Raw genomic sequence first — 13,298 nt, 5'->3', positions numbered from 1 at the left:
TTTTCCCCTTTTCATTTTCAACCACGTAGGTCCTATGCGCCAATGTCTGAGAGTCGAGGCTTGTATGCTACAGCTACAGTAATTTCTTCCCCAAGCACAGAGGAACTTTCCCAAGACCAAGGGGATCGTGCGTCACTCGATGCTGCCGACAGTGGCCGTGGGAGCTGGACGTCGTGCTCAAGTGGCTCACATGATAATATACAGACCATTCAGCACCAGAGAAGCTGGGAAACACTTCCATTTGGGCACACTCACTTTGATTATTCAGGGGATCCTGCAGGTTTATGGGCCTCAAGTAGCCATATGGACCAACTTATGTTTTCTGATCACAGCACAAAGTACAACAGGCAAAATCAAAGTAGAGAGAGTCTTGAACAAGCCCAATCCCGGGCAAGCTGGGCATCTTCCACAGGATACTGGGGAGAAGACTCAGAAGGTGACACAGGCACAATAAAGCGAAGGGGTGGAAAAGATGTTTCCATTGAAGCCGAAAGCAGTAGCATCACCTCTGTGACCACAGAAGAAGCCAAACCTGTTCCTACGCCGGCCCACATAGCTGTGTCGTCGAGTACTACAAAGGGACTTATTGGTAAGCTTATCAGAGAGCTTTGTCAGATCTCACCTTTCAAAAGTAAAATTATGTGTTCATGGTTCTTTTCCTCATCTTGACCCACCCATTGTTGTCGGGGGCTTCCAAATTAGCGGTATGTTCAGGATTTTGAAATAAGAGTAGTCAAGAGCCCAGGTTCCGTGGTCAGGTACATACAGATATATTCCAGCATAATAAACAGTCTGTACACTTTAGCAGTCAAGATCAGCAGATTATCATTATGGATGTTTTCTTACCTTTTAGGCTAAAAGTATCAGAAGGATGCCCATTCTTTCTAAAGGAAGAATTTTTTGCGTAATTGGAGCTGTTTTAAAAGTTCTATTTTGTTCCTTGAATTCTACTTAGAACTTGACACTTTGCATATATAAATCTTCCATTCACTTTTGTTATGCAGACAAATCATGTGCTGCACACTGTAGAACAAGGAAGAGGGTGCTGAGAAGTAGCATAAAGCATAAGAGCATAGGCTACGAATTTGGCGGATTGGGGGTTGAATCCCTGTTTGCAACTTTACTAACTTTGTGACATATGGGCAAGGTACTAACCTATATCTGCTTCTTCCTTTGTGAAACGAGCTTAATAATTTCTATCAATACGGTTGATGTGGGGATTAAAGGAACTCAATGGAAAGCACTTAGAACTGTGCCTAGATAGTAATTTATAAGTATTTGAAAGATGTTTTTGCTTTGCTGCTGCTGTTTCTCTTATGAAGTCTCTCATGTTCCCCCATTCCTATAAGGTTGTATTTTCTATGGCATAGTCAACATGTACCTAACTGAAGTGTAGGAATAAATTACAGGATACAGAGTCAGAGACTCTATAAATATAGAACGGAATTTATTAATAGGGAAATTGTTATTTTGCCATATAAATAGTCATGGATGGATAACAGTTAATACCTTGTCTTGGGTTGCAATTTTTAAAGCACTTTCTTTTAACAAACTAATACTTAGAATTTTTATTGCAAAGACGGGAATGAGTTTCATTCCTAATAACTGAATCTATGAAGTTCCAGAAAATAAAACTCTCATTCTACTTGGCTTCACAGATTTCATGTTCTAGGCCATGAACGTTAATAAAGGACTTTAAAAGAAATACATACCTTATAGTTTAGAGTTTTAAAATTTGTGTCAATTTTTGCACGACTTTTCCAAATTTAATTCTCTTTTCCAAAGTGAGGTCCAAGACCTGAAAGTAATGTACGATTGATTTTCTGCCTGACAAGGGTAAATGCCCAGGTAATATGGACTAGCCTACCTTGTCCTTAGGGTAGGGGGAGAAGGAGGAAGGAAACTTTTAGCAGGCACTACTAATATCTCCCAGGCATAATACTAGGATTTTATGTTTTCTCTTTCCTTAAACTTTCCAATAAACCCAAGGGTTAAGTGTTAACCTTATTACTATTTTATAGTTAAATGCAAGATCTGAAGTAGTCTGTTTAGTAACATCTCTCACCAGTTATTTTACCATGGTGATAACCATTGAGAATATTTGGCGCAATTAACATCCATTTCCTCGCCTGCCATATCCCCCACACAACATAAATCACATTTGTCATTGCATGGTGTTTGCTGTCTCAATAATTAGTTTTATAATTAAAAAAAAATTTTTTTAATGTTTTATTTATTTTTGAGACAGAGAGAGACAGAGCATGAAGGGGGGAGGGTCAGAGAGAGAGGGACACACAGAATCCAAAGCAGGCTCCAGGCTCTGAGCTGTCAGCACAGAGTGCGACTCAGGGCTCGAACTCACGGACCGTGACATCATGACCTGAGCTGAAGTCGGATGCTTAACCGACTGAGCCACCCAGGCGCCCCAGTTTTATAATTTATTGTAAACATTTGTGGCATGAAATAATCGTCCACAAAATTTGCAATGACCGGTACATTGTCTTCACTACAGTGCGGAAGGAGGGCAGGTATCGAGAGCCCCCACCCACCCCTCCAGGCTACATTGGAATCCCCATCACTGACTTTCCAGAAGGACATTCCCATCCGGCCAGGAAACCTCCGGACTACAACGTGGCACTTCAGAGATCTCGGATGGTCGCCCGACCCACCGACACAGCTGGGCCTTCGCCTGCACAGCAGCCACACGGGCCTCCAGCGAGCGGCAGGCCAGTGAACAAACCGCAGTGGCATAAGCCCAATGAGTGTGACCCGCGCCTCGCCCCCTATCAGTCTCAAGGGTTTTCCACCGAGGAGGATGGTATATATATGCATTCTTAAAACCATAGCATTAGTGTGTTCACTTATTCTGCCTGTGAGCTTTCGAGGGCATTTGTTTTCTTAATACCTTGGTCAGCTGCGTCTTTAGCCATATCCTACATAAGGAACATTTTGTGTTCAGAGTTTGTTCGTTCCTGAACGTGTTTAGAAATACCAAAGATTGCCGAGGGGACACTTGCAGTAAAGTGTGTTACATGACTAGATTTCTTACTGATTCTCAAAGTTTCTCTGTGGAGATGTATTTGGACTTTTAACGAGATCCGAATGAAAGTCTGATAAAGAAGCATACCTTATAGCTTCTTTGCCGCCTTTCTATAAATCTACCTGGCCATGCTGGAATGAGGGTGACGGAGATCACCCTCTGCCCTTGTTTAACATGTTTTATTATGCAAATAATCATAATGGAAAAAAAGTAAAAGAAAATGAAAATCACTTCTAGTCCTACCTCTTGCAGATAGCCATTATTAACATTTTGTTACATATCCTTCTAGATTTATGTGTGCATATATATTACTTAAAGTCCCATGCTGCTTCATAATTTTCAATTTATTAACTTTGCAATCAGTAAGCATACGATATCTATATCTTCTACTGTGTATATTTAAACATATGCATCATATGTACTTTTTTTAAAACTTTAGTATTAATCATTACTTAGAAAAAAAGGGAAAAGATTTTAAGTGAGCTATACTAAAAACATAGCTATGGTATTTTTATTTAACCTATCAGTGAATGTATTCTCTCTAGCAAAGAAATGACTTGCCTGCTCACTTTTTTTTTTTTTTTTCTTTTCCTTCTTTTTTTCCTCATTGTGTTTGCAGAAGATGAACAAGTATCTGCTGTTTGAGGCACAGGCTTTTCTGGATCCAGAGTTAGCCACCTAAAAGGAGAGCACAAGAAGACGTCCCTAGCAGTGGAGCCGTGGAACTCGCATTCTGAGGATGGTGGACCAGTTTGCCTCCTTCCCTGCCTTAAAAGCAGCATGGGGCTTCTTCTCCCCTTCTTCCTTTCCCCTTTGCATGTGAAATACTGTGAAGAAATTGCCCTGGCACTTTTCAGACTTTGTTGCTTGAAATGCACAGTGCAGCAATCTTCGAGCTCCCACTGTTGCTGCCTGCCACATCACACAGTATCATTCCCAATTCCAAGATCATCACAACAAGATGATTCACTCTGGCTGCACTTCTCAATGCCTGGAAGGATTTTTTTAAATCTTCCTTTTAGATTTCAATCCAGTCCTAGCACTTGGTCTCATTGGGATAATGAGAAAAGCTAGCCATTGAACTACTTGGGGCCTTTAACCCATCAAAGAAGACAAAGAAAAACAATGAAATCCTCTTGAGTACAGTGCTTTGTCCACTTGTTTACAATGTCTTTTTTTTTTTTTTTTTTTTTAATGAATTTAAAGATTGTGTTCAGAGAGTAAATGTTCTATCCATTTGACGATCACAGTATTATTTTGAACCTTTAAGTAGGGTTGCCAGCCTGGGTTTCTAAAAAACCAAATATGCCGGACAGGGTGTGGTCACACCAAGAAGAGGGAAGACCTGGCTTGCGACCCTGTCTTCCCGTGTCCTTCTGGCCTCACCCGTGAAGTGCCCTATCCTGGAAGTAGAAGATGTTAGCCAATTACTTAGATACCAAGACACCTCATCCACTCCTTCCCCAGTGGGTGGGGTTCTTCTGTAAAACTGTTTGCACATGGCCAGGGGAGGGAAAAAGGACTCTTGTGTCCTGTGTCTGAGCCTTATGGAGTGCAGGACAGTGTCATTTGAGGGCGTGTCCTGCTCCATCGAGACGGATGGCAAACCCCGTTTTTTTAAGTTATGTTTCTTTGATTTTTGTTAAATTAGTTTTAGGGATTTTTTTTTTTTTTTTTCGTTTTTAAAGAGAAACGTTTGTAACTGGATAGCATTGCAGTGAAAGCAGCTTGGGATATTGGAGCTAACGCCAGCTGTTAATACTGCTCTTTCGAGACAGCCTCCCTGTACCGAACTGGCATTAGGGAATAAACAAGCCTTTAACGTGATAGAGGAACAAAAGATCAAAAACCTGATTAGACATGCCAGCCTTTGCGAGGTGGGTTAGTCACCAAAGACTAACCTGGAAGTGGCTTTATGGACGCTGCAGATAGAGAAGGCCTACGTGTAGCAACCACCTGCTCACAGCTGCTATTAACCCTATAGTGACTGAAATGACCCCTCCACTCTATTTTTGTGTTGTTTTTGCACAGACTCCGGAAAAGTGAAGGCTGCCAATCCGAGTAGTACTCAAATGTGAGGAACTGCTGGTCTTGGATTTTTTTTCCATTAAATTCAGCTGATCATATTGATCAGTAGATAAACGTAAATAGCTTCAAATTTTAAAAGTCAAATTGCAGTGTTTTTTCACTGCATCAAAACGATGTCAGTGCTTTATTTAATAAATCTCTTCTGTATCATGGCATTTGTCTACTTGCTTATATATTACATTGTCAATTATGCATTTGTAATTTTCCATGTAATAGGCATTATTTGCCAGTTTTCTTATATAGGCTGTGGACCTCATGTGCAGATAGACAGACAGAAACCTAGCTCTACCACAAGTCGCACAAACGTTATCTAAGCATTAAGTAATTGTAGAACATAGGACTGCTAATCTCAGTTCGCTCTGTGATGTCAAGTGCAGAATGTACAATTAACTGGTGATTTCCTCATACTTTTGATACTACTTGTACCTGTATGTCTTTTAGAAAGACATTGGTGGAGTCTGTATCCCTTTTGTATTTTTAATACAATAATTGTACATATTGGTTATATTTTTGTTGAAGATGGTAGAAATGTACTATGTTTATGCTTCTACATCCAGTTTGTACAAGCTGGAAAATAAATAAATATAACATAAAGCCTGGTCTCTATCCTTAATGAATCGTGCATGCTTTTTATTACTGAAGTGTAATAAGGCCTTTGGGTCTTACTGCAGGAGCAAGCCCTCAGAAGGTCAAGGAGATTTAGCCTAGTTAGTATAAAAACTACCTAAAACTATTCTTTTAGGTAGCTTAGATATTAGGTAGATACTAATATCACAAACCACACCACATTCAGAATTCAGTGTTTCTTGAGATTCAGTGAAAAATAATGATCCATATATATTTACAGAGCATTGGTCTCTTCTCAGCTCTTTCTTTTCCAATAAAAATTTCTGTGGGACATATTTTAATTCCCAGTGTGCATAATGAGAAACAGGACCTCAGAGAACATAAACTGTTATTCACGATCATGACCACTAAGTTCAAGGTACAATGTAGCTAATGATTTGAGACTTCTGAGTACATAAAATATTGTTATGTCTAGGAGTTGTGTTATTTGGTAAGTCTGAGTAATGCTTCAGTCTATCAGAAGGGCACTTATACTTAAAAGGTAAAAATCAGTTCAGCAGCAACCTATTTAAGCACTTTTGAAATCAAGGACTCATTTCTTAGCCTCAAGCAGACATAAAGAAAAGTGGTACCACTCACTGGGAAGCCTCAGAAGCTGGAGTGGAAGCATATGGGAGCACGTGCACAAAATGTGAGAAAGTCTAAAAAGGAGTCAGAAGTTTAGCCCTACTACTCAAGTGGCCACTGGCCAAACTTAAAAAGCTTTCTGAATCAGCATTTGTGCTAGCTGTCTTGGTGAGGACATTTTGAAAATCTGGCCATCGAAACAATTGGAGAATTAAAACGAGTAGCTTCAACCATACCTTTTAAAAAATGAAGGTATTGTGTATAGATGTGTTGTTATGTGTTTGCCTCTATTCGTTATAAAAGCCATTCATTACTCAGGGACACTCTTATCAAAACAACCACCTATGCTTTAATGCAATGCTCGATTTAAATTTGTCATTCAAAAAGCTTAATTTTCTCCAATCGGGCTGGAAAAAAGAATCTGATGCTAACAAGCTCTTCATCCTAACTTTTTGTATTCTTAAAACAGGAAAATGACTAAACCACGATGCCCATTAAAAACGCTTTTATATTTTAGGTTACCTTTAAGTAGGCAAAGACTTGTCTCTGCTTCAGGGATTCAAGAAATCCATGTTCATCAGATGTAATCAACAGCAGCGACAGAGTTTAATCCCTGTCCTGTTAGTAACAGAATTTGGTCGTTTTAGGAATGTTGTAGAAGATACTTTGTTGGCAAATATCTGATGCTCTAGCCCCTAATCAAAAAGGCAACACAGACCCAAGTCTGTTTCCATGCACACAAGTTAAAGCCCTCCAAATATTCTCAGCTTAAACCTGTCGTCCTATATTAGAAAGTAATAGAGCTTATGTTCATCTATGCTTTAATATATTTTAGCTCCAGTTCACTGATAACTATCTCCCCAAATGTTCCTGCGTGATGCAAGCTTCTGAGAATGTGTGTATCAACAACGCCTGGTAGGTCTGTGTACTAATGTATTAATGCATTATTGCACTCATGTTTTTGTCAAAAATAGGAAGCTCTCTGAGTCCTTGATTCTGTGATCTAATTCTCCTTTAACAATAGCTTACTCAAAGAATAAGAAAGTGAAGCAAGTTGTTGATGGAGAGGGAAATGATTTCATGAATATTCATAATGTCAAGAAGAATGTTGAAAGGGGCAGTAATGTAGCTTTAATGAATAGGACTGTAGCCAAGCTGACATGACTTTCAAGAAAGACTTTAAAGCGAATGACAATTTACCCAACTGAAAGGGAGACAGACACACTGGAACTGAAAAATAATTTGTGAATTGCACTTTTTCAACGTTCACGTTTTTTTGCAAGCAGGATAAAATTCCTGCCTATGATTGAAATTACACTCATTGCCCAGTTTTTACAATGCCATGATTATATAACAGGAAAATTTTATAGAGGTGATCAAGACATTGCATGCAAGGTTAAAGAATCGTAGAAAAGGCTTTATTTCATGGGCAATCAATGAGGTCATAACAATTTTCATTGTGGGAAAAATAGGGTATAGATATAATATCAAAGTAAACAACGTCAAATGACCAATTTTATAGAGGAGGGGAAATAATGAAATAAATTCATTTCAGGGTACTCCACAACTCCAAAATAAAAGCAAGTTCCGTTTTTTCTGTAAATAGTTCCATAAAATTTAAGGAGCTTTGTTAATAACATTAACTATTTGACCTAACACTGAGTAGTTGCCATGCAGTATGGTCTGATGCGAACCAATGAATTAACGGTATAGCAGAATATTTGAGGCCTTCCTTAATTTATATAGATATATAATTTATGCAAAACATTTTTTCAGATAAGATTATAAAACTGATGTAGGATTCAGTGTCACGTGTAGCATTGAGATGAAAATGTGTGCAGTGCTTCCAGATGTAAATGAGTTGATTTCAACCATATTGTACACTTACTATGCTCTACGCTCTTTCTTCTAGATGGTGGATATAGATTTCATTAATGTGAAATGAGGTGTCTTTTAATTACAGTTTTTTGTTTTGGTTTTTGCAAAGTGTCTCCCGTTTCTCAGGCCTTAGAGGGGAGAACTTAGTGATCTTAATATCTTATCAAGTAGTCTCGATCACTGCTGGATCAAAGGCGATACCAGTCCCAAGAGTTGCCCATGTAGGTTTGCCAGCAATGTGTAAGAGGGTCCTTGACTAAGCCCTGTGACCAGTAGGGAAAGTAACAACCAACTTGAACTCATCACGTTCTCTTTGGGGTATTTCTGTGAGAAGGCAAAAAAGAGCAAAAGCTATACTCAGATCAGTATACAGAAGCTATGAGACGAGAGAAGTGATGAGTATGCAGAAATCACAAATAAGTAGGGGTCTCTGAAGTCCAGCAAGGGATTAATCAAAGACAGGAGTGACGGTAAAAGCTTAGTGTAACAGACACCTGTTTCTTAGGAAGCAACCAACAATATGTCTTCATTGTACCTGAATAGACTTCCAGTCTCGGAACAACCCCCCTGCAGCTTGGCTCTGTGAAATGTGTTTATTCTTCCCGCAACCAGGATGAAAAGCCTTTCCCATTCTTTGTGTTTCCTTTTCTGATAACTGTTCTTCTCAGCACCTAGAAAAATGCCTGGGATATTATAAAGGTTTTTAATACATGAATATTTTACCAAGAACCCTAAAGGGCCCAATTTACACTAATAGATTGGACAATCAAAATCAGCCAATGTGCATTTATTGAGGGGCATCTATAACTGCCTAGTACTGGTAAATATTCAGAAGTGACATAAAGTACTTTGTTAAAAAAAATTATTTTTTCTTTATTGAGGTATAATTGACAAATACATGACTCTTAACAGGACTAGCAAGGATTAAGATTAACTAAAATGGGGGCACCCGCGTGGCTTAGTCTGTTAAGCATCCAACCCTTGGTTTCCACACAGGTCATGATCTCATGATTTGTGAGTTCGAGCCCTGCATTGGGCTCTGCACTGTCAAGGCGGAGTCTTCTTGGGATTGTCTCTGCCCCTCCCCTACTCATACACTCTCTCAAAATAAATAAATAAAACTTAAAAAAAAAAAAAGACAAAGAATAAAATACTATTTAAGAGTTTTGGGTGGCTTCAGTTCAGATAGGCAAAAGATCAATAAAGACTGAAGCATCCATAAAGCGGTGTTCAGTTCTCCCTTGAAGTATCAGGAAGATTTGATGAACAAAGGCATTGCCTATGGGACACTGAGGAGACACAATTAGATGGACATCAGAATTAGAAATTAGTGGAATAATTAGGGGAATGTGAGATTACATGTAACAAAATAGTTACAGAGATTGTATTTATTTTAGGGGATCAGAGCTTATAAAAAAAAAAGGGCAAGAGCAAAAGGATCTTTGATGAGACAGTATTATTAAAGAAAGATCTGATTTGGCAGGACTACAGGATGTAAGGGTGAACCAGGGAGAAGGTAGTTTGCACAATAATCTAGGCCTGGGCTAGTCAAGTCCTGGAAAGCGTGTCAGGGGAGCAGAAGCAATTCAAAGGGGGGAAAAATAATAGTACTTGGTATCCATTAGGATAGGATAAATTAAAAATTAAGCCCCTCTCCCCACCAAAACAAAGTCTTAAAATTCTTAGTCTGAGTACTTAAGATAAAGGAAGTGGGGCGTCTGGGTGTCTGAGTTAGTTAAGCGTCTGACTTCGGCTCAGGTCATGATCTCACAGTTCATGAGTTCGAGCCCTCCGTCGGGCTCTGTGTGGACAGACAGCTCAGAACCTGGAGCCTGCTTCAGATTCTGTGTCTCCCTCCCTCCCTGCCCCTGCCACTCCCCCAATCACGCTCTTCCTCTCCCTCTCTCTCAAAAATAAAGAAAAAAGATAAAGGAAGTAACGTTGACAAAGATAAGGAAGCTGCAGAAAATACTGATTTTTTTAAACGAAGTCAAAAAAAGATTTTTGTCCAGGGGATTCTACTTTATGTTCTACTTTATGCCCATCATACCTCCTGCACCCAGGTTGAAGAAGGCGGTATTCTACCCTACTTAGGTACCATTATTGGTGAGTCCTCATGGCTTATTCACTACGTTTTCCAAAATGTGTTTGATTCATTCTTTTATATCACTGTCTAGGTTTTAAATCTTTGAGGGCAGGCTATTACACCTAACCAAACTATTTCTAGCACTATGCACCCTGTGGTTATGCTTAAATGATAGTGTTTGTGTGATCTTGGATCAGCTGGTTAGTTTTTTTATAGCACTCCAAAAGACCAAAAGTATAGAAGAAACAAAACACACAAGCAGAATGTGAATAAATAGAATGAAAAGAGCCAGAGAATTTGAGTGGGTAAGGGGTTAGGCCACAGCCTCACAAAATTATACTTACTGATTCACATGAAAAGCTAGACCCAGAGAAGGACGTTTACAGCATGGAATTTTGAAGACTTGCCTCAAAAAAGGCACTCCCCAGGGGCATCTAGGTGGCTCAGTTGGTTAAGCGTCTGACTCTTGATCTCAGCTCAGGTCATGATCTCACAGTCATGATCTCATAGTCGTGAGACTGGGCCCCGTGTCAGGCTTTGTGCTGAGAGTGGAACCTGCTTAAGATTCTCTCTCTACTTCTGCCCCTCTCCGCCTCAAAAAAAAAAAAAAAGTCACTCCCGGAGGACGAGTACAAATGAAAACTTACCCAGCCTGCTCATGGGAGAGTCTTGATTCTCCAAGTGTCTCTTCTTCCACCAACTTTCCTGACAAGGGAAGAGACGAGTGAGCTAGCATTCCACTGTGCTCGGTATCAGGTCCTTCACTACCCAAGAGACAGGAGCAGAAGTCCTTTGCTAACATTCTTACTCCATCAAGAGTCCTGGTGCATAAGTCTGCAGGATGCAGATCTCTGAAAAACAAAACAAAACAAAACAAAACACCTTGTTTTCAAAAAAGTGAAATGAATAGAGACCAAGGTTTCTTTTACAATCTTGCTAACATTCTTTTTTGGTCCAAACATTTGAATCTTGGAGTTGAACTGCATGGTTTTGATTTCTTAACTGTGTGACTCTGGGAAAAAAACTGAATTCTATATCTCAGTCTTCCCATGTGTAAAATGGATAAAACAATGGTATCTATCTCAATGGTAACAGCAAAGGTAAAGTAAAATATCACATATTAAACATTTTACACAGTATGTGGTACATAGTAGGCACTCAAACAATGTGAGCTGTAAGATTTTCTAAATTACAAAATATTTTCCCAAATAGCATGTACACATTAACACAACTTAAGCATACAACTTAATGCAATTAAGCAAATATTTATCATTTCAGGGGGGTGTAAACCACAATGCTGGGATACCACTCCATACCCATTAGGATGGCGACTATCAAAACAACGGGAAATAACAAATGCTGGTGAACTTGTGGAGAAACTAGAACTCTTGTGCGCTGTTGGTGGCAATGCAAATGGTACAGCCACTGTGGGAAGCAATATAAACGGTTCCTCAAAAAACAGAATTGCTGGGGCGCCTGGGTGGCACAGTCCATTAAATGTCTGTGGTTCAGGTCATGATCTCACGCTTTGTGGGTTCTAGCCCTGCGTTGCGCTCTGTGATGACAGCTCAGAGCCTGGAGCCTGCTTCAAATTCTGTGCATCTCTCTCTCTCTCTCTCTCCCTCTCTCTCTCTTCCTTCCCCATGCGTGCACTCTCTCTCTTTCTCTCTCAAAAATAAACATTAAAAAATGAAAAAAAAAATAGAATTGCCACATGATCCAGTGATTTAACTTCTGGGTATATACTCACAAGAATTGAAAATAAGAATTGGAAAGGTTCCTTGGACACCCACATTCTCAGCCTTCACAATAACCAAAAGATGGAAGCAACCTTAGTGTCTACTGACCAATGAATGGACAAAACAAAATGAGGTATACGCCTACAATGGAATATTACTCAGCCTTCAAAAGGAAGGTAATTCTGACATGTTGCAAAATGGATGAACACTGAAGACATGCTAAGTGAGATAAGCCAGTCACAGAAGGACATATACTGTATGGTTCCACTTATGCAAAGTATGTATAAATAGTCAAATTCACAGACATAGAAAGTAGAATGGTGGTTGCCAGGGGCTGGAGGAATGGGGAGTTACTGTTTAATAGGTACTGAGTTTCAGTTTTGTAAGATGAGAAGACTTCCGTGGATGGATACTGATGGTGTGGTTGCACCACAAACTGAAGGTACTTAGTGCCACTGAAAGGCACATGTAAAAATTGGTTAAGATGGGGTGCCTGGTGGCTCAGTCAGTTAAGCGTCTGACTCTTGATTTTGGCTCAGGTCATGATCTCACAGTGGTGAGACTGAGCCCCAAGTCAGGCTCTGCACTGAGCGTGGAGCCTGCTTGGGATTCTCTCTCCTTCTCTCTCTACCTCTCCCCTGCTTGTTCTCTCTCTAAATAAATAAATAAACATTTAAAAAAATGGTTAAGATGGCAAATTTTATGTGGTTTTTTTTTGCCACTATAAAAACATTTTTTTACCTTTATCATTAGCCCACAGTAGTCTGACATACATATGTGCCTTTATACTTCTTGTTCTTATACCTATCTTCCAGAGGTGGAAACAAAATTGTATAATTCTCTGCTTGAAAATAAAAATACGAAATCAGGAATAAGTTCCCCTTTAAAAGGCAAATCGGTTTTAAATAAAAGGACACTAGGACTTGAAACATTTGAACCTAAAATAACCTTGCTTACTTACATCCTGTGTCCAATACATTGTATCGATGCTTTAAGAAAACAGAATTGTACTATATATTTGTGATGCAGGACATTAAGCATAAAATCTATTTTCTAACTAATCAGGTTGGGGGTATAACATCAAATAGGATTAAGTATGACTTCTCCACTCTTTAACATTAGAAATAAGGGTTCCAATTCTGGTAATGGAAAAATAGCTTGTATTAGACTAGCTCTCCTGCTGATAACAATTATAAATGCTAGACAAAATATAAAAACAAGCAATAGTTTGAATGCATTGGAGAGCAACCAAAGGCAATATCGGTAGGGGCAC

At 39.3% G+C, this 13,298-nt stretch overlaps 1 protein-coding gene across 13 annotated transcripts in view; it reads left to right on the top strand.

Moving 5' to 3' along the window:
• Positions 1 to 5,220, top strand: part of RAPGEF2 (Rap guanine nucleotide exchange factor 2) — a 253,639-nt gene extending 248,419 nt beyond the window's left edge. For all 13 annotated transcript variants that reach the window (XM_007084219.3, XM_015538435.2, XM_015538436.2 and 10 more), the window contains 3 exons: positions 30 to 589; positions 2,513 to 2,818; positions 3,660 to 5,220. In XM_007084219.3, coding sequence (XP_007084281.1) covers positions 30 to 589; positions 2,513 to 2,818; positions 3,660 to 3,685 — 892 coding nt within the window. In that variant the 3' untranslated portion in view covers positions 3,686 to 5,220. The remainder of the gene's footprint in view (positions 1 to 29; positions 590 to 2,512; positions 2,819 to 3,659) is intronic.
• Positions 5,221 to 13,298: the final 8,078 nt, after the last annotated feature.

The sequence above is a fragment of the Panthera tigris genome, chromosome B1 (genome assembly GCF_018350195.1).
Source record: "Panthera tigris isolate Pti1 chromosome B1, P.tigris_Pti1_mat1.1, whole genome shotgun sequence".
Classification (NCBI taxonomy): domain Eukaryota; kingdom Metazoa; phylum Chordata; class Mammalia; order Carnivora; family Felidae; genus Panthera; species Panthera tigris.
The sequence above is the reverse complement of the archived record's forward strand: the minus strand, read 5'-3'. Positions and strand labels throughout refer to the sequence as shown.